This window comes from Oreochromis aureus, linkage group 23 (genome assembly GCF_013358895.1).
Source record: "Oreochromis aureus strain Israel breed Guangdong linkage group 23, ZZ_aureus, whole genome shotgun sequence".
NCBI classification, from domain to species: Eukaryota; Metazoa; Chordata; class Actinopteri; order Cichliformes; family Cichlidae; genus Oreochromis; species Oreochromis aureus.
In genome coordinates this window covers 11,404,124-11,429,253 of record NC_052963.1, presented here as the reverse complement: position 1 = coordinate 11,429,253, position 25,130 = coordinate 11,404,124, and the positions used below count along the sequence as shown (strand labels likewise).

At 41.7% G+C, this 25,130-nt stretch overlaps 2 protein-coding genes across 3 annotated transcripts; one reads left to right on the top strand and one right to left on the bottom strand.

Annotated features, from left to right (window-relative positions):
- Positions 1-1,776: 1,776 nt before the first annotated feature.
- jam2a (junctional adhesion molecule 2a) lies at positions 1,777-20,919 on the top strand. 2 transcript variants are annotated; one of them, XM_031738486.2, is made up of 10 exons: positions 1,777-2,185; positions 8,424-8,489; positions 8,703-8,813; positions 12,348-12,497; positions 12,610-12,797; positions 13,040-13,142; positions 13,993-14,100; positions 14,240-14,255; positions 19,819-19,852; positions 20,014-20,919. In XM_031738486.2, the coding sequence occupies exons 1-10, from the start codon at positions 2,137-2,139 to the stop codon at positions 20,050-20,052; spliced, it is 864 nt and encodes a 287-aa protein (XP_031594346.1). In that variant the 5' UTR covers positions 1,777-2,136; the 3' UTR covers positions 20,053-20,919. The 2 variants fall into 2 exon arrangements, with proteins under 2 accessions (XP_031594346.1, XP_031594348.1); XM_031738488.2 differs by having other exon boundaries at positions 1,778-2,185; positions 14,243-14,255.
- Positions 20,920-23,041: 2,122 nt separating this feature from the next.
- On the bottom strand, positions 23,042-25,130 carry atp5pf (ATP synthase peripheral stalk subunit F6). The gene is made up of 4 exons (XM_031738457.2): positions 25,006-25,130; positions 24,236-24,405; positions 23,890-24,014; positions 23,042-23,165 (listed from the first exon to the last, which is right to left on the bottom strand). Exons 1-4 carry the CDS (start codon positions 25,102-25,104, stop codon positions 23,137-23,139), a joined length of 423 nt encoding a protein of 140 aa, XP_031594317.2. The 5' UTR covers positions 25,105-25,130; the 3' UTR covers positions 23,042-23,136.

The following is a 25,130-nucleotide window of genomic DNA, read 5'->3' as shown; positions in this document are numbered from 1 at the left end:
ACAGAAAAAACGCCCATTTCTGGTCAAATTATTATGTTTGTTTCTCAGTAACATTGAACTTTTCCCAAATTGGATCCAGGAAACAATGTAAGATTGCGCAAAGTCTCTGGCCAGAAAAGCTCCAAACTATGCAGCTGTTGTCCCATCTCAAGCATCCTGCTGCTTCTCCCCCCACCCCCCCACCCAAAAACACCCTGACAGTGTGTGAGACACACCCAAACACACATGCCTCAGACTCAGTCCCAGTTGAGATGTTTGACTCGGTGCCCTGATGCCCTGAATTCCCCTTTCCTGCAGCACTTTAGAGGTGTTTAGGAACTGGTGCTGCTCAGATGATTAAAATTGAATAACTACAAAAATACTGTGGAATGATGCATTCTGACAAATGAATTTATGTCCTTCTGTTCTCCATTTGTTCAAAAGGTCTCTAATGCAATCTGCGTGCCTCGCTGAATCTCTTGAGTAATTGTTGAGGAATCAATGCTCTGCTGATGAACAGTAATAACCCGTCTTTCTCTGGATATAATCAGCATTCAGCTTTCTATAGAGGAAAAAAACTATTGTCATGCATTTCAGGTTTAATGAGAATTACTTTGCTTAAATAAGCTTTTGATTGCACCATACTTTAAATGTCAGTGCTTTTTTTTCCCTGTTAAACACTCGTTATTCTTTAAATCCATCCTATACAAAATTACAAAATTGTTCTTAAAAAGATCTTGAGCGAAAGCGTAATCGGGCAGGATCACTTTCAGAACCGCTTACAACGAGACCTCATATGAAATCCAAGTGAAATCATGAGCTCATTCTCACAAAACATAAGGGAGGATTTTCAGAGTTGACGAATGAATAACTTGAAAGAAAATTCTTTGCCCAACAACTCACATGTTTTCTGTTATGGTGGAAAAGCTGAAATACATTTACTGTTTTTCAACCTTGAAGGTGCCCGGCACAGTTTTAATGACGCCACCCTTCTGCTCTTTAAACCCAAATTAGTCACAATACTAAGAGCTCATGTTTACAAGATAAATGCCACTCTGAATTTAAGTGGACCGGACCAGTGAAACTACATGATAAATGTGTAAAATTGGAGAAAAAAAAGTTCTTGTAGGTCAGAATATAAAGTTTTAATCAATTTACAGAAAATATTGGGGTTTGTTTTTGTTTTTGTACTGTGGACATACGGTGTAGTATGGTGATAATCATTAAGAAAAGCTAGCTGTAAAGTCTACAGTTCAAAATCTACACGCAATGTTTGTCAGGTGGGCCAAATTGGAGTCTTTGCTGGGCCTATTCTGGCTCCCGGGCCTTATGTTCGGCACCCCCCCTTTCTCAAAAACGCAAACGATTTCAGGTCTTTACAGTTCTTTTAACTCTTAATTCTTAGTGTTGCATCTCAGTGTTTGTCCTCTGTTCCAACAAATCGCCTGTTTCATGATTACTGAAACCAAAGAGATTTTTCATCAAAACTGTTTAAATACTCCGTAATGATTCTGACTGTTTCTAACAAACTTGACTGCAACATCGAAGAAAGAAACTGTAATATGTGTGTTTCTACGTGGAGTGGGCCTCAAAGTTCAGCATAACTCGCGGGTCTCCCTCGGGGTTCTGTATTAAGGGGGCCACACCTTTGCTGCCACCCCACCGCTATGCTATGTGGCCACTTGGCAGTGCAGTGCGCGTCTTGGACACGGCGCTGCGCTCTCGGCGCTCCGCCGCTCTGCTCATCAGAGCTCACTCCGCCCTCCCTCCCTCTCTCCCTCCACCTCAATCTCAACCAGCCGCCCAGCGAGAACAGAGAGCATCCATTCGCGTCTCTCTGACAGTGACAGAGGCTGCTCGCCATTGCTCACCGCACTTTTCAGCCGGGACGTCGATCTCGCTGACTGCTCCGCGCAGAAGTTGCGACTTCACGCTCGTCTGTTTCTCGTGCCAGGAGCTGAGCGCCGGGTCGGTCCGGTTGCTTGACACACACGCACACGCGCGCACAGACACCCTCCCCGGAGATCAGTTTATTCCCTGGATGCTGGGTGAATTATCCGGGAGTTGCGAACAAGTGAACAACAAAGCCGAGGCTCGGGATCTGCCTCCTCGCTCCGTCCTCCGAAGACGAGACTCCAGCCAGAGTTGGGGACGATAATGATGTGGACGTCCCTGTATCTTCCTGTTGTGATTTTACTGATGCAATGTAAGTGGAAAATGGAAAGTGTTCATTCGAAGAAGTTGCTCTTACAGTGTTCCCTTTTATTTACTTTTCAGGACGAGGGAGAAACCATTACGAATCATTAAGAAAACCGATTCTTTAAAAGGTGCTTGAAAGCCTAGATGTTTATCTTGTGGGGAAATTCTACTGATTTTCACTGAAGTCATAATACAGCGTTGGTCTGTTTTCTATAAACATGATTTGGAAGATGAATATATGGAGGAATTTTTCATTTCACGTTTTTTCTTTTTTGGATTCACGTAATTGTTGATTTGCAAGCGCCCCCCCGGTTTAGTTGAACCCCCTCCGATAGAGTGGGCCGTGGTGACGGTGCAGCCAGGCTGGGTTCCTACAAGCTGGCCCCAAAGTTGTATTGGCCTGGTGCCACTTAAGGGTGTGGGTGTTATGTTGGTGGCGGGTGGGTACCCATTTTTGGCAGAATAAGCCACAGATCTGCGCGTGAGGTCAGCGTTTGGATTTCTACCAGAAACTTCAAGCTGGTTTTCACCGTGACACGGAGTTTGTTTGTTTCTTCAGGGGCGGTGGGAGGGAAGAAATTGGGAACACAAAAAGTTACACTTTTAAATGTATTTTAAGGCGAAAATAACAAGAAAACATCTCAAGTGGGCTGATTATCCTGCACGGAGACGCAGGAAGGAAGAGTGCTGTTTGGGGCTTGAGCGTGAGATGGATGTGATGAGACAGTAAGAGTGAGTCACTCACATTTTACTCACATTTCGCCACCTGTCAGGACACCGGGTCAGAGTTCACAGAGCTGTGTGTTTTCAGTCCCGCTGTGATAGAAATCACTCGTCATGTGGCTCAATTGATGGATGTCAGCAGGTGAGAAGAGCACCATTGAGATCCCCCTCCCCCCTCAGCTCCACTGCTACTTGTACAGTGCATTGTTTAAAAAGGAAAAAAGAAACAAAAGAAGTAGAAGAGGAAATGTTTTGGGTGGGTCTCTGGCAAGTGATCCCGAAGCTTCCATATCACCTCTTCTCTCTCTCACTCTATCTCTATCTCCCTCTCTCTCACACACACACACACACACACACTCACAAACAGTTTAAGTAATACCCCCAACCTCACCCTCTCGCACACATATATCCACACATCAACTCCCTCATATCAACCTCTCTCTCTCAGACACACACACTCTCTCATGCTGTGTCTGTCTGAGACAGCTGTTGCTCACAGTCTTACAGTCATACACAGACTGGCTTTGTTCAAATGGAGAACACACACACACACACACACACACACACACATGCCCGCACAGTCAGTCGTCATCCTGTTTTCCTGCGCACTCCCCCTCCACAGCCTTGAAATGTGTTTGCCCTCCACGTTCATGTTATCTACATCACGCAGGCAGACAGGATATTTCCTATGGGTCCATCTCCCTCCCTCTTTCATTTGTTCTCTGTTAATTTGAATAAGTGCCTTAATTATTACTGCGCCATGCTTTTGACCTCGGCACAGCCCTGGCAACACCCGCCTCAGTCTCTGTAATACTCAGAACGGACCGCGTAATGAGAGTAAAGCTGAGTGCCAAGGAGTGAGCGTGCCATCCTTCTATTTTTTGCTCAGGGAAGAGGGTGGCTGTCCCTCCTGTGAGTTTAAGCAGTAGCACTGTTTGATTGATGTTAATGCCATGCACGACATCCGTGTGTGTGTCTGTGTGTGTTTTAGTCTTTTTCCTTCCTGTGTTGGTGCTATTGTTAGTCTTTCCCGTGCTTCAGAACCACCACAGGCCCACAGAAGCAGCATTTTAATTACCGCTGTGGCCAAATCCGATGCTATATTGGAGAATCACCAGAGACCTGCTGCTGTGGTACTTATTATAATAATCTTTTTCATCTGGCAAATCTAGTGCAACGCTGCAGCCCCTCATTAGGCCATTTTGCTGTTCACTTGACCAAAGTAGTTGAAGTCCACCTGGATTGGTGGAAAAAGTGTAAAATGGAGTTGATTTTCAACCCCTAGTGGTCCATACTTATGTACTGTGTAACTATGTATGACGACACTGAGTAGTTAGGATACTCAGCACTCGGTGCCGGTAATAGTCCTGCTAACTGGAAATGATGTTAACCCAAATCAGTCTGCTCTGTCTGATGATTGTTTTGTACTCATCTATCAGGGCTGCGTGCATTAGCTCCTATGGATGTTCCAGTTTTTGGCCAACAATCAAGGTCAATCCTGGAAGGCGATACAAATCTCTTTGTGACTCGGTCAGGAAAGGCGGTGTAAAAATCAGCCAAATGAAAACATGTGGTGCACTCTGAGAACCTCCGCTGACTAACGGAACAATTTGGAGATGTTTTGTATGTCTTATAAGATTACGCTGTCCGTTTGGATGCAAATGCCAGTCATTGTTTAAAGCAGACCTAATTAAGTCCCAGCTCTTTAACTTTTATTCTTGGACTCTACTGCACTGGCTTTGCATGGATCACAATTCAAGATGATCCTTATTTAGCCTTGCTGTAGCACAAACAGCAGCTGCCAGGACTCAAAAATTAACATAACATCTAGATGAGCAAAAGTCTGTCCCATAGAGCTGTTGTGTATATAAAACACGAATGATTAAAAACTCCCACAAAACATTTAAAATAAAAAATAAAGTGTTAAATAAAACCTAGCAGTACTAAGTTTTGTTTAAGAGTTCAGAGGCTGATCAGATTAATCAGACGCTCCGTCATCAAACAACTCTAGGGAAGGGTTTAAAGTGTATTTTGTTTTCTACTTCCTACTGGAAGTAGGACAATGGCACGTTGACCAACATCCCAAAACAGGCAGCTGTAGCTGACAGGCCAGCTAGACCTCACCTCTGCTTATTAGAGTTCAGCTCTATTCAGTTTTATTCATACAGCACTACTTCAGAAGAGCAGTCACCTCATGGGGCTTTATATGTTAAGGAACTGGACCACTCCACCATGTTGGTGCTGTTGTTGCCTTTTAGAATATTTAATTGAATTGTATGATAAATCATATGGTTTTCGTGCAGTCCTTGGCTCTTCATCTCTTGGCACTATTTATGGAATTTATGTGTACTGCCTCCTAACCAGGTTTGCTAATGTTGGCAGATAACTCCATACACTGCTGCAAACCTGGTCATTTCTACAAGAAAACCCCCCATATAAAACATATTGGAAGCCAAAATACTAGCTGAGTTTTAGCTTTTCTCCGATTAAAGGTAGAGTGTAAAAAATCTCACCACTAGATGTCACTAGATCGCAGATTGCAGGTTCAATTCTGTTTTTGTACCTTTCCTGACTCATCTGCAAAATCCTAGCTTTGATGGCCACTGCAGGACAAAGAACTCTGGCAGCCATTCATCTGTAGTGAGTGTAAACTGTCAGTCCATTGTTTACCTCAGAAATATGCCAGATGTCCACATCTATTTATTATGAGGGAGTCTGCAAAACTTTGTGAAACAAGTTCAATACGAGTCAGTGAGCCAAGAAAGCTCACTTCTGTCCGATGACAGCGATACCGAAGTGAATTGTTGAGGACATCCTGAACTTTTTTGTCAGTAAGCGCTGCTGTTTTTGCCGCTGTTAGCTATTGTTAGCTGCTGTTAGCGAAACTTTCTTTGAACTGGATCTAACACTGTCTGACTCTGACACTTAGAAAATAAAGTCTCACACATTGTGGCAATGAAATCAAACAGTTTATCAGGTGGAAATTGTGATTTTTCGAAACTTGAGCCTAACATTGGCTGGTATAATATCAGCTTAAAGCCAGCTGTTGTTGTTGTTTAGCCTGCTCTTGTCGGCGATGTCCATTTTGCCAACTGTATTCAAGATGGCGAGGCAAGATGGCAGTTTCCATAAGCCAGCGCTCCTGTGTGTTTGATTAATTGATTAACTTAAAGTTTATGAGAATGCATCAGTTTGATATTAAATAAACAAAAAAAATAACTAACTGTACCTTTAAGACGTCGCTACCTTAAGACAGCTTTTTTCTCCTGATTGTCTAAACAGAATTTAGAGCAATGTGGTTCACCATATATAAATATATATATATATATATATATATATATATATATATGTATGGAAAAAACCACAATAGGTCTGCTTTAAATTCACCCACACGAGCAGCAACAGATGACACAACATCAAAGTGGCATCCAGGGGTCAGTGGGTCAACTTTTGCTTGCTGGCAGTCGTCTGTGAGCTTGAATAACATTTGTTATTTACTTGACTTACACAGCAGCCTGTAAAAGCTACACCATGTTAACATTAGCCACCACGCAGTTTTGAAATGATCCGAGCGGGCCATGTGTTCATTGTCTGCCTCGACGCCTTTGTAGTTAATTGAGGACAGTGGAGCTGACAGCGTTCGTAGCAGCAGAGCACAGAAAAGCATGACAGAGGCAGCGGGACCTCACTTGCAGAGCCTCTCTGCTCTTTTCTTTAAGTGTGCGCTTTTATGTGTATGTGTCATGCACACAAAAGCGCACTCAGTGTGGGCACGTTGTCAGCCCTGTTACATTTCTTCTTTCTCAAAGAGACACCCTTCAAGGTGGCGGCAGGCCTGGTCTCACACTATGTGACAAGAGCTTCTTCCTCTCACAGTCCTACTGTCTGAAAGGATCTCCTTCGCCTTCAATCCCACTCTCTCTTTTATTCATGCTTCTGCGGGTCTCTTGTCCCCCCCCCCCGCCCTAACCGACCTCCCCCCGGTCGCCTCACTCTCCTCCACTCCATTTGTATTCTATTCTTAGGGCCGCTCATCTCTCCTCCGTTCATTCTTGTCCTTTTTTTAATCTCATTGTATCTCCCTCCCTCGTCTTGTTCACCCTCAAGTGAGACAATGGCTCCTCTGAGGGCGTCGCGATACACGAGCCAAAGCTACGATGATAATCCTGTTACACTGTTGCAAGTCAACACACAGCAACGTGAAGGCGAGCGAGGAGGAGCGTCTGGAGGCAGAGCGTGCACTTTTAATTCACCTAGGTCAAAGTTTGACCAAGTGAAGCTGGTGTAAACTATGCAAACGTCACGGAAAGCTTTAAAACGAAAAGAAAAAACCTCGAGTGTGCTTGATGCTGCATTCGGAAAATGACATTAGGGTGGTGCTTATGTAAAAAAGTTACTTATAAAAATAGCTGCCATTGTGCAAATTTGTGTGAGAGACCTTAAGCGCACATAGAGCTGAACAGTCAGTTTGACTGGCCATCTCCATGTTGTAGTTCACACTTCCTGTCTTTTGTCTCAGCTTGGCCAGCACCCTTCCACCTCACCCCTCCTGCCACAGCGAAACCTTCTCTTACTCACTGTAATCTGGTGACAATGGGCCCTGCACAGGAAAGTGGAGATGTGACAATATATTTTGTCATACTTATGTTTAAAGTTACAACCATGAGATTTGAGTTGTGCTGTTTCCAGGGACAATAGCAGGAAAGTGTGTGTGTGTGCGTGCTTGCAAAGGCGAGGGAAGTTAATGAGCTTTCAAGAACGTATGAAGAAGAAATCCTCTTTTACCCAAATTATAAGTTTTTAGAAGTTTTGAAGGCCATAATGTTCCCCAGTACCCCCAGAGGCCCATTCAACATTTATTCTGTAATTTCCCAGCTGCGCAGCCTTCAGTCTGAAAACCTTTTTCAGGCTGAAGTTAGACTCTCTGTGTGTTTTACTGCTTTTCCTGTTCCTGCCTTCACGATTCCGACCTGCTTCTCCGTCATACGTCCTTCACTCATCCTTAACCTCTAATTAATCACAGGACGACCAGACGTTAATCCTCCCCTTAAACCAATCAGCACGCAGGAAAAGCAGCAGCAGCTGCTGCTTCCTCTTCCTGTGTCAAAGACACACAGATATCAGGGAAACCCAAACATAGGTGGAAGCTAATGCCTACCATACATCAGGTTAATCTGACCCAGTCCCCCCTCAATGTAATGACTGATGACTCTTCCTATCTAAACATACAGCAGGCTGCTCCTTAACCCCGCGGGATTAAATCGACGGAGGGAGTAATCCCGTCCTTAACTCCAGATATCCTGGAGAAAGACGACTGACGTCTTTACCTCGGACAGTGGAGCGAGACACCAGAGACGGCCATTAAGTATTCTCCTCTTGCAGTTAGCGGGCAATGTGGAGCACTTTACCCAATTCACCTTGCCCCCTAATGGATGATGAGTGATATTGCATTCTGAACTGCTCTCACCTCTCTTTTTATCTCCCTCTCTCCCTCCCCTCTCCTCCTCTTTCACCTCCACCAGGTTCCCCCTCCGTTCCTGTCACAGTGACGACCAACAGACATAAAGTGGAGGTAGAGGAGCACAAAGGTGAGGCGGGAAAAAAAAATAAAGCAGCCCTTCTGTGGGCCGCTTCCACGTTTTGGTCTTTTTTTGGTTTGTTTGTTTTTTCTAACCAAGCTTCTATCTGATTCTCTCTGTCAAAATAAATCATAAGGCTATAAATAGACCAAGCAGTTAAAAATGCCACTGATCCTTCGCTGCTGTGGAATAAATATCTCATTGGTCACACTCCCTCTTTAGATGCAGTGCTGTCCTGCATATTCTATACAGAGACTGACCAGCAACCACGCATCGAATGGAAGAAGAAGGGGAAAGACGTCTCCTTTATGTTCTATGAGGGAAAGTTTCGAGGTGAGAAAGCATCCCGTCGCTCTCCATCCTCTCGGTGAACAAACAGGACATTTGTTGTAATCAGCTTGCAGTACCAGCTGGATAGGGTGTGCCACACAAAAAAAAACCCAAAAACAAAACACTTGGGTACGGGTGAGATATTTCAGTCTATGTGTCTCTTGTCCTTGATCTCTCATCTTTATGTTTTAGGATTTGAATTTAATGGGCGAAATAAATAATGAATTGCAGCAGCTTTCACCCGGGCCAGTCGTTTTTAAAGGCGGTGCAGTTAGCCTGACAGTTTTCTCAAATATGTCAAGGCTTTGAAATGCCTTTGACCCATCGCTGCCTCTTCATTGGCTGCTTTACGGCTGAAGTTAGTTTTAAAGGTGCTATGAATAGTTACTGTGTTCATAATGTGAGGCTGCTTCTTAGAAATTGCTGCTATATCTTGTGAATTCATGACAAGCCTTGCCATGGAAGTCGTCCTTTCAAGCTGTTATCTCTCTGAGATAACAGCTTTTTGATATGGAGTTATGTAAACTGCATGACTGCGGATTGTAAAATCTATTATTTTAATTTCAGCTGAGATATCATGTTATAGTTTACTGTTTTAAGAAAAATTCCCCAACCACTTAGGTAGAGGGGATTCCCCAACCAGGAGTACTTGATGTAGCCGGGACATATATGTGGAAGTGTCAGTTTAACTGTTACAATTGAACAACCAAGTGGTAGTAAAGTTAACAAATTGGGGGAAAAAACACCAAAAAGAACCCAGGAAGGATTAAAAAAATAAATAAATAAATATATATATATATAGATAGATAGATAGATATATAATGGTCCAAAAAGCAAGAGGAAGTTCAAATACATTACTAAAAGTATGGCTACTATATGAAAGTATTATCTAATATTACTAATAAACAAATTAGCTTAACATAATAGATAAACACGTAAAACAGTGGCTAGCTAAAAAGTATTCCTAGCTTTTAAAATGTTGGCTAACCGTATTGATTAACTGTTAAGCTAGTAACTTAAAGTATGGATAAACAGTTGAAATGTTTAGCTAACCACTGGTAATGTTTAGGTGTAGTAGCTAAAAGGTATGTATGAATAATATTAAAAGTAAATACTGGATACATTTGAACACCAAAGGTCACAAAAGGGTTGTTGGGAAGCAGTTTCTTAGGGAGACAACAAACTAATATTTGGTCAATATTTGGTATGGCCACTTTTATTCTCCATCACACTCTTTGGCAGCGTTCTTGTCATGTCTTTAAGTAGTCTTCAGGAATAGTTCTCCAGGCTTCTTGAAGGACATCCAAAGCTCTTCTTTGGATGTTTCTGCCTTTTGTTCTGTTCTCTGTCAACATGCTTCCACACTGCTTCAATAATGTTGTGGTCTGAGCTCTAGGGAGGCCAGTCCATGACTCATAGTGCTCCACTGTGTGTTTTTCTATCCAGATACGCTTTTACTGCATTGACGTATGTTTGGGATAATTGTCAAGCTGAAAAATGAAGCTGTTGCCAATAAGATGCTTTCCAGATGATATTGCATCATGGATCAAAAACTGATGGTGCTTTCCTCCATTCATAATTCAATCATTTTTTACAAGATCCCGAGCACCACTGGCTGACATGCAGCCACAAACCAGATGGCTGTAGACACTGTCATACCTTTCCCCTGACCTCCTCTGTATATACTGACAATGATTTAAACCAAATATCGAATCAAATAGAATTTTTCATAGATTAAACTAAAGAAATGGGAACAAATGAGGCTGCTAGTAACAAAGCACCCAAAGATACCATTTAAAATTGCTAAAATTGCTGTTATGTGTAGACACAACACTCGTTCATCCCTCAAGTTAGGTGCTTTTTTCACTATTTAATAAGTTGGCGTTAAGTGTGTTCACACACACACACACACACACACACACACACACACACACACACACACACACACACACACACACACACACACACACACACACACACACACACACAAATCCTTCTTTTCTTCTGAGAATGGTCAGGTGCAAGCACTGGGCTGAAAATGAGTGAAAAAGCAGCCAAATAAAAACTTTGAAAGACCTTTAGAAAGCCTGAAGATATACTGTTCAAGACCACTTTAAAGGCTTACAAGAACATGTGGCTCCATGGAAGCAAAATGTAAAGAAATGAAGGGTTACTCAACACTTGCACAGCGCTACATCATTGGAGAAAATGCATAATAGTTTTCTAAATTCTTAAAAGTTGATTTGTGTAAGTTTCATAGTGAATACAGAATGATTTCTTGTCTTGGCTACAAACCTAATCTGATGAAATCCCTGTAACTAAAGCCATTTATTAGTGCAGTGCGAATACCAAGTAAATATAGGACCAGTATTACGATACCAATGCTTGAAAGCAGCTTATGTAGGGAAGAGCAGTGTTTGATCATTTATGAGATGAATCCTCATCAATTTGCAAGTTCTTTTAATACATTTTAATGTTATTTTTTGCAGTAAATTTAAATAACTACTAAATCATTGTGATTTTTACTTTCCAGCTAATTTCAGCTTTTCATGTACTTTGAAACCTTTTTTTTTTGGAGACCGGAAATGTAACCGTGTCTGTCTCTAAAGCACTTTGGGTCCACTTCTGTTGTTTAAATGTGCTACAGGCTATAAATAAAATAGATGTGACAGTCAAACACAAAAAGGTATGAGGTACATTGTCTTTCATAAAATAAATATACATATATAAATTTAACATACTGAACCTAGCAGATAGAAACAAAGCATCAATCTTATCATGCTAGTATGTCTCTAAGACAGGGGTGTCGAACTCCAGGCCTCGAGGGCCGGTGTCCTGCAGGTTTTAGATCTCACCCTGGGTCAACACACCTGAATCAAATCATTAGTTCATTACCAGGCCTCTGGAGAACTTCAAGACATGTTGATGATGTCATTTAGCCATTTAAATAAGCTGTGTTGGATCAAGGACACATCTAAAACCTGCAGGACACCGGCCCTCGAGGCCTGGAGTCGGACACCCCTGCTCTAAGACCATCCAACCAAAATATCGGTAGTGTCGGTATCAATATTTAGATCGATCCGCCCACCTTTACCAGTGATACACACAAACTCCTGACGATGAAGTAGAGTGTACACTCGATAGCTGTACCAGATTATTACCCACACACAAACATGTACTAGGTGGCTGTCTGATCAGACTTGGACATTTGTGTTTTCACATACGCCTCCATTGGGTGATGTCTACAAAAGTCCAGGGTTCAGTGCACGTGTGTCACATCCAGTAGCTGCATGACAGTATAAGAAATCCTCAGTGTTGGGTTTACGGCGACTCAAAATGTCTCCAAATTATAGCAGTGGTTAAAAAAAAGAAAACATTTAATTGTAGATTATTTTACTCATACTGCAGTTGTTCAGTTGCTACTGGTTATTAAATTTTGGGTGGCAGTATTGCAGACCGTAGATTATAACATGCAGTGGCTGTAGCCCACAGCCATGGAAGACATTTCCACTTCTGACCTTCTATTCTTTCTCTCAGGTCCCTTTGAGGGCCGGGCGACCATTGAAGGAGCGACAGTGACGCTGAAAAAAGTGACCCAGGAGGACGCTGGAGAGTACCGCTGTGAGATCAGTGCTCCTAAAGACTCTGTCACCCTGGGCGAGACCAATGTAACGCTTAAAGTCCTAGGTACCACTGACTGAGATGAGAATCTGCTGTAAAAAGAACATTCAAACTATATTAAAGATGGGAATGTTTTTTTGCTTACATTGCTGTGATTTTTCTGCCCGTTTTTTTTTAGTGCCGCCTCAAACCCCACTCTGTGAAATCCCCAGCTCAGCAGTGACTGGCTCAGTGGTACAGCTGAGCTGCAGGGACCAGCACAGCATCCCACCTGCCACTTACTCATGGTACAAGGACAACCAGCCAATGAACCCGCCCCGTCTTGCCAACGCAACCTATCTAATCAACTCGCGCACAGGAGTTCTGGTGAGACAAATAAGTGTGTGTGCATGCAGATAAAGAAAACAGGGAAATGTTGCACACTGTAGTATCGTGTGGGTGATTAACACCCTCAGCATAAAGATGCTTCTGCTGAGTCGCTCTTCGGTTTAATACAAGGTAGCATTCCTGATTCTTCCTCAAGGACCCATCAGGACAGAAGACACTTCACTTTAAAGCGTGCTCTTTCTAATAATAGAGGTTTGTTGGTTGTTTTTTCTCTTCCACAGGAGTTTAAATCTGTAGCCAAAGAGGACACCGGCCGATACAGTTGCCTGGCATCCAACGGAGTGGGACTACCCAAGATGTGCGAGGCCAAGCATATGACGATAGGTGTGTGTGTGTGTGTGCGTTTCCACACTAAATCCTGCCTCATCCCCCACACCTTTCAGCACCAGACAAAATCAAGGATGCAGTGGAGAGGAAAAGCCCACTAAGTTCATTCCACCCTGCTTCTAATGTCTGGACACATTTATAGCCTAGCCTACAGTTTGAAGAGATCCTGTAGCCAGTGTGGGCCAAATTACAAAATTTAAAATGGTGCTGTTGATGAAAATAAGTGCTGGGCTTGTTAATAAATCATGTAATGTGCTCTACGTTAATGCACACTACCATTTAAGCACCTAAAGTAGACCTGTTATGCTAATTTTCAGCTCCATATTTTTTATTCCTGGAATGTGCTGGAGCAGCTGTGCTTGATTTTAAAAAGTAGTTTATTTTACACTGAGCCTGGTACAGTCCATCTGTCTGAAACTAGCTCCTCCCACTCCCTTCCCATTGGCTCATTAACGCTTTAACAGCAGGTGGGTGGAGCTTTTGCAATCGCAGATGGCCATATTAGGGGTTGCTGCTCTCAGTGACATCACACAGAGCCACGAGGGGAAAAGCCTGTCTAAAACAGAGCATTTACAGCAGTCTGTGACCTGAGCTTGTGGCTCACAGGCATTACTTATACATTTGGTTATGTTTAAGATGAGCATTCATCATTGTAACTGTATATATATGACAAAAAGAAAAGCATATTAAGTGGACTTTATTAAATTATAGGAATGCTGAAGTACAGCTACCCACTTTAGGAGATTATTTTGCTTTATTTGCTGCTTCTTGATTTATCTTGTGTCTCGCTGCTTCAATAAATTAGCGAGTAAACAGCTCATAACTCAGTCTTCATTCGCACTTCCAGAGGACGTCAACGTCACAGCGATAGTGGCAGCAGTGTTAGGGGTCTTCCTGGCCGTGCTCATCTGTGGATGCGGCGGTTTCCTGTTACAGAGGAACGGCTTCTTCAGCCGTGAGTTTGTGTGGCTGTCTTGGCAGTCCGAAAACCACTCCACAGTGCACCAATTAATATAGAAACTGTTTTCAATTCCCGCCAAAAAAGAATGACATTGACTCTGTTTTCTCTTCCACGGTCCCGGCTCATTCATCAGCAGGACACAGAGGAAGGTAAGAGCTTTGTGATTAAATTAACATTGATGTGAACAAACACAAGCTAATATCTTACACGCTGAAGGAGGAGGGGAGGCGGTGGGGAGGGGTGGATTGTTGTTGCACTTAGCCGGCCTGTCTGCATCTGTGTGCTGAGTCAGGACTGTATGGAGTGACAGCTGTGGCTGTGTGTTTTTTTTATTTGAGATGCAGCAGTGCCTGCTTTTCAACTCGCTGGGTCATTTGATTGGCGGCAACAGATGTAAAACCCTGGGAAAACATTTTTTTGCTATTGTTTTGATTGATTTTTTTTTTTTTTTTAGAATTGATTTCCACTTCCAGGCAGATGTACTAATGTTGAATTCATGTCAAAATACAGCCAGACAGATGACCACTCCACCCGCCTCCTCCCTCCTCAAAACAGGGCTGTGGGGGAAACAATCAGTGCAACATAATTATGGAATAATTACAGGCTGTTAATCAGCAAGAAGGAAAATATTGGCAGTAGAAGGAATTATAGGCAATTAAACTGATTGGACGGGTAATTTGAAAAGGATTATTTGGATATTGAAGAATGAGAGTGTGGCATAGCTGAAGGCGCTTACACCCGTCTTACAGACACTGCCCTCCAAACACACCAGAGTGGGTGTAAAGAGGTTCCAGAAGACACAGAGACATAAATGCATGGCCTCGTATCCCAGGTCTGACTCGCCTGACTTTATGTTATTTGATTACTGGCTTGTTACTGCTTAGAGTTTGATGGGGAGTCAGCGTTGAGCTCTCCTTAAAGCTGATGCGAAAGCTCTTTGTCTGGGTTAAAGTCTGATGCTTATCCTGCTGAGCTAACTGGAGTTGTCAGTGTCAACTTCCTATTTATAGAACAGGCTTCTTCACAAAGAATCAAAGACAATGCGACATGATTTCTGATGCACCGATAGTGGGTACAAATTTACTGAGCGGCGATGCAGATCTAGGATGTGGCATCTAAGAGAAAAATGGTCCCTCGGGCACCTGGTTAGATGGATGAATGTTATTTCATGCTGAGGACTGACAGCGGATGTGTTTTCAGTCGTCGTAGATGAATGTTGGTTGAATGAAGCACAGTTCGAACTGTTCTGGCTTTTTTTTAGGATACTAAAAAGCATCCGGCTTGTTTAGCATGTAGTTGCTCACTTAAGATCTTGTTGGAAAATATTAGCCAAAGAAGAAGGAAACAGTTTATTTCTTTTATTTCAAATGAGGCACTAGTGATTTTACAGTGTATGATGAATACTTGAAATGATAGGTTGTAGTAAGGAACTACAGTGGCTTGCAAAATTATACGGCCCCCTTGAACTTTTCCACATTTTGTCACATTACAGCCACAAACATAAATCAATTTTATTGGAATTCCACGTGAAAGACCAATACAAAGTGGTGCACACGTGAGAAGTGGAACGAAAATCATACATGATTCCAAACATTTTTTACAAATAAATAACTGAAAAGTGGGGTGTGTGTAATTATTCAGCCCCCTGAGTCAATACTTTGTAGAACCACCTTTTGCTGCAGTTACAGCTGCCAGTCTTTTAGGGTATGTCTCTACCAGCTTTGCACATCTAGAGACTGAAATCCTTGCTCATTCTTCTTTGCAAAACAGCTCCAGCTCAGTCAGATTAGATGGACAGCGTTTGAACAGCAGTTTTCGGATCTTACTTTTGCAAGCCACTGTAGATATAGTAGAAGTCTTTAAAGGTACAGTCAGCTGTACACATAAATATGCATCATTCTTTGGTGTTTAGTTTGTGGAGTTAAGGAGGTAGAGCAGGAACTGATCGGAAGGTTGGTGGTTCGATCCTAAATATCCTTGGGCATGATACTGAACCCCAAGTTGCTCTCAGCTGCAGTCGTCAGTGTTTTAGTGTTTGATAGAAAGCACTGAGCACAGTTTGTGGAAGCCACCATGTTCTCCTCCATCCTGAATACAGTGGCTGAAATGGACATTGCTGTTCCACCAAACTGTGTTTTACATATGCGGCCGGAGCCTGACCACATGTGTAGTCCGCTAATGATGGAGAAGAGAACTCATGGGCATTCACATGCCGCAAGCTTTGCTTGTGTTTTTGATTCATTGTGTTTTTAGTTAGTCCACCATTATAGCAAGACCAGCTTTTTTCTGCAATAAACATTGCTGCATTTAGCAGTAGTTTGTTATTAAATCAATTCAATTCAAATTTTAACTTGATTTAAATTTTAATTCATGTGTGCAACTTCAGACTTAAATACGAATGATCGTACCTATGTTTAATCATCTCCCACACCAAAGAAATGAAAACGTGAAGGAAAGAGTTAACTGGCACTTCATAAACAGGCTTATTTATCCCCGATATTGTCACAATTACTTGCTCTCAGCTTATTAGATATGTGACTGCTAACATTACGCCAGCTAATGCTAGGAGGGTAAGAAAACAGAAATCAGTTTCCTGTAATCTGCACTCTACTGACATCTAGTGGTGAGATATTACACACTGTACCTTTAAAGAGGCCTAAACTGGAGCCTTGGGTAACTCCAGTTATTAAATGCATTGCTCAAACAAAAGGCAGTCACACAGTTTGAACTTTTTAATACTGGGGTGTTGGATTGCTGCATGTGATTGGCTGCATGCTTGCTGGTTTATGAAATGTCATTCATAAAGTGTGCTCAAATAAGCTTGAACATCTTGGTTTACTTCTCTATGTAATTTAAAAGTGGGCTTGAACATATTAGTTCTGCCTATTTTGATTCTTACTTTTTCATTTGGGTTTCCAACATCTGTTGGAATTCAGGTCATTGCTCAAATATTAGATGGACTATTAGGACTTCTACTATTAGTAATATTATTCCAAAGATGAGAGTTAGAGGTCTGGCATTGCTAAGAACTACACACAAATGGCTATAAAACACTGGTCAGGGTCATTTTTTTGCTTGTTTTGTTGCATAATGACAGAATTCACTATTGTTCAACATGCCTGACTAAACCTAAGGATATGAGTGAATATCATTGTTGTCCAACCAGCAGTTCCAGAGACATAATTGGTTGGGCGCCTGTGCATGTTAATATTGATATCTTTTGGCTTTCCAGGTATAAATCTGAATGCACAATCACAGATGCACAGAGAGCTAAATGCATGGAATAGAAATCAAATGTGGATTTAGGATTTAGGTTACAAATGTTCAAGCTTTCCAAACCAACAGTTAAGCTGCACATCTTTACGGATGACTTCACACTAATACTCACACTCCAAAGCATGGTGTGCAGTACGGGTCCACAAGGACATGCTTCTTGTTAAAGCCCATGCCCTGACCCCCCCGCAGGTCATTTTGGATCTCCCAGTGTCATGGTGCAGCCCACATCAGCAGCCAAACCCTGCACAGAGCTGAGGACATGTGAGTGTGGCACATTAGGAAATAAAATATACAGACGTAACTGCTTCGCAGACAGCGAGACTTTGGAGGAACCGCAGAACCTGACCCACCATTAAAACCATATGTTGTTTTGGCTGTTTGTGTTTGGATTAAACAAACGAGATAACGTGTTAATTACTGAGCTTTAGAGGTGCCGGTAAGAAGATTTCTTTTGCTCACAGAGAGCCAAGCTACTTGTTTCCTGTCTTCATTTAAAGCTGAACATCTTTCTGGCTGCAACTTTAAATTTACTGGCTAATTTATGGGTTATTGATCTTTTTCGCCTAACTTATAGTCCTGCGCAGAATTTTGGGAGAAAAGCACATTTGTTTTATTTAAAATAAGACTTAGCCCACTGATTATCCCCGTGAAAGGCTGGTGTACCCCTCCTCTCGCCTAGTGACAGCTGGGATAGACTGCAGCCCAACTGTGACCCTGAATTGGATGCATAGAAGTTAATAGATGGATTAATACTTAATTGATCAGAAATGTTGTCAGTGTAGATATATACAGTGCAGATATTAGTTTTCAGCATGTTTTGATGGGGCACTGTGCTACTAAATGTAATGGAAAATCTTCATTTTAGCTGGACCGGTGCTGCTGCTTACACGTTTCTAGTTGAGTGTAAAGAGTATCAGTGTTTGTGGGTTAAAAATTGGCCACATAAGCAGTACAATAGTGTGCACTACTCCCTCCACAGTACTCCAGTCAAACTAGAAAGAGAGGTAGTGCACATTAGTCCATAAGTGACCATTTGTCAGTCGCTCACTTGAGAAATGGATCCCTCACAGGACCTCAGCAGACAGCGTCATTAAATGTACCTGTAAGAGCCACAGTGCTGGTTTTTAAAGCGCCAACTACACAGTGTTGTATGAAAACTTTACTTTTTCCTCATGAAATAGTTTTAATTTCTTAGAAGAGGATCACTTTCAAAGGACTTATTTTTGGAGGTGATTTCGAGACTATAATTAAAGCCACAGAGGTTGATGTGCCAGACACTCAGCAAGCCAAATGCATTACACAACAGTTCACAGCTCCGCTAACACGATCACTTAGACTTTTAACACCACGTGCCGCTGCAACACAAGACTGCTGCTGAACAAAAGGACCTTTGCACATCTCTGCAGATACAAACAGTTCACGATGAATGATTCCAGTGTTCATTAACGGCGTTTTACAGCATCTCTGATCAATTCCACGTTATGTACAGTTAAAGAAAATGAGTATGTCAAATGTACCGTACAAATCAAAGTTGACTATGTGAACTTTTTTGTTTTGAATGGTGAAAACACTCTGCACTCTGACCATCATTCAGCCTTGATTGCTTAACCCTGTAACACCGAGTGTGTCATATTTGATACACGAGTTTTTAAGATCTCCAAGGTAAAGTAAATTGCACGATAGAATTTTGAGCATTAAATGTCGATGTAGCCAATATAATTAAAACTCATACATGCAAGTTGTTTATTTTTTTTAATTGTCAGACATTTGGATAAACACTCCGTTAAAGCTCCACAGGATTAATTTTTATACATATATTATATATTTTTAACTTTTTTTTTTAAATTGCAACTTTTCAATGTGCAAATTGCTCTTTTGCACTATTTAAAATGACTGTAAATGTGAAAGAAAGAAATTCAGGGAGCTGTTTTTTAACATCCTGCGTGTCATGTTGAAAGGAGATCAGTACCACTCTCATAGCTGTTTATTCAAACAGGAGATGTTAGCTTGGTGTAAAGATCGGAAATGAGAAAAGCATTAGCCCGACTCTCTCCGAATCTTATCTGCTTACAGGCACATTTAAAGCTCCGATCATCACCACGGTTTTTATAATCCTGCCCCTGTATACCACAGCAGTCTATAAACATGGCTGTAACTCCTAAATAATTAACAAATTATTGTTAGAACACTTAAAGTCTGCACAGCTTGATTGATTTAAAAAGGTCTGTCATTCTCCAAATGCATCCACAAGCCCTCCTGCGACAAACTGCAGCACTTTCCTTACACTTTACTCTCCAGTTTGTTCCAGTGCTGCCTAATGACGAGCTCGCTCTGACTGTCCTTCCTACCTGTGTTTGCCACGTGCATTATTAATACAGGCGAGATATGACTCAGGTTAGAGCTGTCAGGTGTTCTTACCATGTTTCTGTCTTCCAGGTCCAATGTCAACTACATCCCTCCACCCCAAGAAGTAAGTGTTTGTTTTCAGGTTTGCCTCTTTCCCTCTCACTTTGCCTAAATGTAGCAGTTCACACTTACCGGATGTTTGATGTGTGTGTGTGTGTGCTTTTTAATTTAAATCATAAGTTTATTTAGCAAACATTAATACTTGTTTTGTGTCCCTCTTCTCAGCCCCAGGATTTTAAACACACACAGTCGTTCATGCTCTGAGAAGCTGGTCTTCCTCTCCAAAAACAAAACAAAGAGAAAAAAAAGGTGATAAGGTGCCAACACTGGATTCTGATTTTGTTTCGGACTCAGAACGAGCTCTTGATCTTCCGATGCGTGCTAATTTCAATCTTTATTCCTCCGCCAATCCTTCCGGATGGTTGATGTCAAGCAAATCTGCAAGGCTTCTTTACTCTCTGGCTTTGCTGTGTATTCGCCTCTTACATTGATGTCTCCTGCTATTATGGGATTAAATACAGTTTCATGGTACTCTGCTCCCCCCTGGTGGTCAGATGTTGAATTTGCAATTGATCTTTTTTTTCTCAGTATAAATTTCTAAGGCTAACTGCTTTAATTACTCAATTTTTTTTTTTTTTTTTTTTTTTTTTTGTTACCAAAGACTGATGTTTAATTTGAGAGATTTCTTGTCTTTAAAAAATTGAATCATCACAGGGAATTCTCCTTAAAGCCATAAGGGAAGCATCTCAGTTGTTTTCAATAAAACTACAGCTTACCTCAGTCAGTATTTCGTCTTCGACACTGGGACCACTCGTGATCTTAGTAAGAACAAGAAGCCACTTTCCAATAACGCTGAGGACAACCCCATTCCATCCTGATGTGCCTGCATGGTCTTTTTTATAAATATACATATATACTATATACCTTGTGCCTTTTTAATTTGTCTGTCTGTCATATTTATCTATGGATCACACTTCTTTTTTTGTAAAGAATTTGCCTTACTTTTTTCTTTATATGTCTTTATATTTCTGTGCCACTGATTATCAAAAGGAGTGTCTGTTTTTAGGCTGTGTGAATGACTTCAGAGTTTTATTTGAATAGTGTATCAGTAATAAAGTTTTTTCTACTCAAGCCCATGTTTGTTATTACTGTGTTTCCAATGGTGGAAAGAATGCAACACGAGAAGTAGCTGCATATACAGTAGAGGTGGCATGCTGCGATTTATCGCTCTTTAAAACCACAAATTACATCAAATTATCTCACATGTTGGGGGTTTGGCAACAAAATGAGATTTTCAAGCATAACACTGTCACTAAAACCTGCCTGTAAGGCAGTCTGCTATCAGTCTGAGACTGAATGGGGGGAAGTTTGCAATTACATGCAATCTGTTTCTGATGGTACAGCAACTACCTGTGAAATTACACATCTGGTGGCGTCTACATGGACAGAAATTCACCTTTAACTTTCACATTTGTGCTCAGTACACGTCCCGTTCTCCACACTTTGCAATCACAAGTGGGCATGAGTAAACAACAGAAGCAACCATGTTTTTCTTCTTTTTAGTAGATGTAAGGAGGTTGCTGTCCTGGTTTTATTCCTGTGACTGAGCTGCTAGCTAGCTCAGAAGTAGCAGGTAGCTTTGTCGAGCTAAGTGCATCCAGTGGTGGATGGTTTAACAGTTTGCTCAGCTAATGTTATAACTTTATAGTGGTGCATGAGATGAGCCCTCTTGTTTGCATTTTAATTGACTTAATAAAAGACCAATATTTGGTGTTCCTTTACCGATACGATACCATCAGGCAAAATATTGTGATGCTACGCTGTATTGATTTTCTGCGCTGCCTATGAAATCCTGTAAACAACCATTAACTTGCACTTCCAAAGCCAGTTACTGATGCAAACCCCATGTTTGTACACTGCAGTAACCAGCTACCTACTAAAGCATCATTTCAAAGTCCTTCAGCATTTGCTGCCACTTTTTATATCCATGTTTGATCAGAACCAAACGTCACTCGCTTTTTCACCATCTTTACATTCGCTTATGTTTTTATCACAAGTATCCCTGCCTGCCTTTACCAGCTGCAACACTCAGGTGTTACATTAATATAGATATGGATGTGTTTGAGTAGTTTTCAGAGTAACAGCACTTCTCCCACCGCTGCAGTTAGCACAAGCATCAACCTGACAAGAGGAATTATTCATGACTTCTACTTAAAGTGACAAGAATGTGTAAATCTAATTAAGTGGACTGCAGATTTATCAGACAATGTGGAAAACTGGTAGTTGTTCAGGTTGTTGCATTATTGCTTTATTCGTGAAACTAATTGCATCATCTCTCATAATGCTCACAGTCTCTGCTGTATTCCCATAGATGGCTACAGTGAAGTGCAGCGGTCGGCAAGACTTTACATTAATCTTTCAAGTGATAATCTCCCAGCAGACCTGTTCCCTCCCAGACAGGTTAACTAAATATTTCCAGAGTTGCTTTTCTCCCCCTCTAACAGAATAAACAGCAACATTTTTAACCCACAGCCATGACTACATGCACTTCTGTTTCTTTTCAGCGTATGTTTAATGCAGCCGTACACTGCTTGAAATCACAGCGGTAGACGTTGGTACATTTTCTGAGCTCAGCTTTAAAGGCTGGCTGCACAGTCTAAAAAATTTAGGCACCAGGTCAGACAGAAACTTGCCCTTTCTGATGCTATTTTGGGGTTTCAAAACATTCATCATGGAGAGGCTTAAATGCATCGCTGACCTTGTCATAACGGGGAACGCTCAAGAACGGTGCAGATTGACAGCCAGTTTGCATCTAGGTCAGCCAACATTTGGCTTGCTGCTTTTTGGATATCTACATATAAATTAAAAAATTAAATTAACTGTGCCTCACCATATGTTCTGGGAGTGTCACTGCAGCTGGATGTCTTTCAGTATTTTTAATCAAACCTCCTTCGAGTTCTGAGCATGTTTGCATTTGTCCAATCCGACAAACGGTTATTTGAGGGAAACTGCTATTAAACATTTTTCAGCTCCAAAGGAAAAAGTAAATAATATTGACATCTTTAGTCTTTTAATAATAGCCCGGGGACAGATTTATAGATATGCAGAAAATATGCAGGCCTAGTTATACAAGTTCTTAAGCAGCCCTCATTTCCTGGCACAAATTCATGCTTTGAGGGTGAGTGTCTGGAAATTAATCATTCTGATTTTTAGGTCCAGATTTTACTGCACAGCCTCAATCACAACAGATTTATAGAGTCAGAAAGATCTCGTGGTTCAGTCCACTATCTTTTTTATTAAATACAACATATTTTGTGACAGGTAGGAGATACACAACATGGAGATCATTCACTTGGCGCCTTCGTCAAACTTCGGCTCTGCAAAAAAAGAGACAAGATGGAAAAACATATGAATGATTTCCTCCTGCACTGCAATATTAGTGATTATTCTGACATCTAAAACAAAAATAAAGGTATAGAAATATACAAAAACTGGCTACTATTAGCTTCATCAAAAACACATTGAAGTTAAAAAATAAGAGCTTTCTGACCCAATTTCAAACTCAAGTCATCTGGCTGTGTTTGATGACAACATCTATGCTATTTATAGACCTAAGACTCAAATCACAGACTGCCTCCTTTGTAGCAAAGGAATAAATATTTATGAAGGGAACAAGTGTGGCATAATAAGCACATGCCATTGTCACTGTAGTCCTGCGCCTTATCGATAATCAGTAACAAAAGGCACAGTTTTGACCATAAAATAACACGTTTTAGGTATTTGCTTAAATTACACAAAACAAGAACGACTGCCTTATGTCAGTAACCCAAAGATTAATTTAAACAACTGGAAAGAAAAAAACCAAAACATTTTTACAGGCCTAGTGCCTCCAGTGCTGTAGTGGCAAGCGAAAGGTCGCTGGTTCAACTCCAGAGACACAAATCCCCTTTGAAATGAAATGCTGTGGGACCTACCCACTGTGGCGACCCCTTGTGGCAAGGGAACCTTTAAGTAAAAATATTTCTCACTAAACTATAACTACAATATTAAAGACTATCCAGCAAACTGCACTCACTGAGCTGAAAATGAGCCCAAACTGACCTGTGAATTTGAATTCAGGGAACTTGTTGAGGTCTCCTCCTCCATATAGTCTCTGCAGTTTGGTTACTTCTTCACCCAGGTTCTTCTGATAAGCCGGACCTGCGTCCACAATACCACCAGCAGTCCTGGGAGAGCAAAGGCATAAAAAAAAAAGTTCAATATTATGAGCATGATGGCAGGAGGAGGAGATGCTGTTTGAACAGATGTTCGTGAAGCGCATGCCAGAGCGCTCCCAAAGGACATTTAAAGTTAATGTTTTGCCAACGGCTGACCTCTGAGCTGGAAGTCTATTTGGTAAACTTTATTCAAACTTGTCTGTCAGTGTCTGGAGTTATCACCAACTTACTTGGCCTTGCTGTTGTAGTCACGGATCTTGTCCAGGAACAGTTTCTGGACGGGGTCGAGCTCCTTGGCCCGCTGGAAGAGGACAGCAGAGATGCCGATGTTCCTGCGCAGGGTCAGGCTCACGGCAGAGCGCAGCACGGAGGACAGCTGGAATAACCGGTGCAGGGCCATCTGAAGGAGCCAAAGCGTCGAGTTTGGGTGACATTTAAACTAATTTTGGACGAAATGTGCTGGTACAAAGTACTCTGAGGGCTTGAAATTACACCCCTCAATAAGTCATAAACGCATTTTATTTAAGTGTTTAAGTCTTTAATTCCTCTTTCTCGTGGATATGTTTGCCATCTTTTACCAATTCCCTATCAATCAGTACCACTAGCTGCCTTTAGCATTAGCTAGTTCAAGTCAAAGGCAGAGCATAGCTAACTAGCACATTCAGTTTGCAGCTAACCCAAACACCCAGCCTATAGAAACATAGTTACTATAACTACAAGACGTTAGATCGGCTTTACTGAGTTGCTGCTTGCTGGTCAACACTGGACGTTTCCTTCATTCAAATGACAAAACAGCGGCTTATGCTAACATGCTAGGCTAGCTTTAGCTGACACTAGGGAGCGTTCGGACATTTTTATACGGTTTGATGTGCCGCGGTGTGTTACACCACCGCTCTCACCAAACACACCACCGTGCACGTATCTGTGTACGCAGAGCGTCGTGACAGAAAAGGTGAAGTTAAATGTTTGATAGCTTTTCTTTTTAAGACACCGTACTCACCTTGGATTTGACACCCAGAGCAACAGAGCCAAACGTGAAGGACCGCGGTGAATTGTGGGAGTTCGTTGTTGACAGGAGACGTTCGCGAACGTCAAGCATTAACTCTGTATGCGCAGGACTGCGCA

Bases quoted from the DNA above. Each gene is read 5' to 3' on its own strand.
- atp5pf (XM_031738457.2), bottom strand. From the start codon at position 25,104: ATGCTTGACGTTCGCGAACGTCTCCTGTCAACAACGAACTCCCACAAT. The intron at 24,015-24,235 runs GTAAGTTGGTGA...TTGCTCTCCCAG, and splicing joins GACTACAACAGCAAGGCCAA to GACTGCTGGTGGTATTGTGG. The intron at 23,166-23,889 runs GTCAGTTTGGGC...CTTTTTTTGCAG, and splicing joins CCCTGAATTCAAATTCACAG to AGCCGAAGTTTGACGAAGGC.
- jam2a (XM_031738486.2), top strand. From the start codon at position 2,137: ATGATGTGGACGTCCCTGTATCTTCCTGTTGTGATTTTACTGATGCAA. The intron at 8,814-12,347 runs GTGAGAAAGCAT...TCTTTCTCTCAG, and splicing joins CTATGAGGGAAAGTTTCGAG to GTCCCTTTGAGGGCCGGGCG. The intron at 13,143-13,992 runs GTGTGTGTGTGT...TCGCACTTCCAG, and splicing joins GGCCAAGCATATGACGATAG to AGGACGTCAACGTCACAGCG.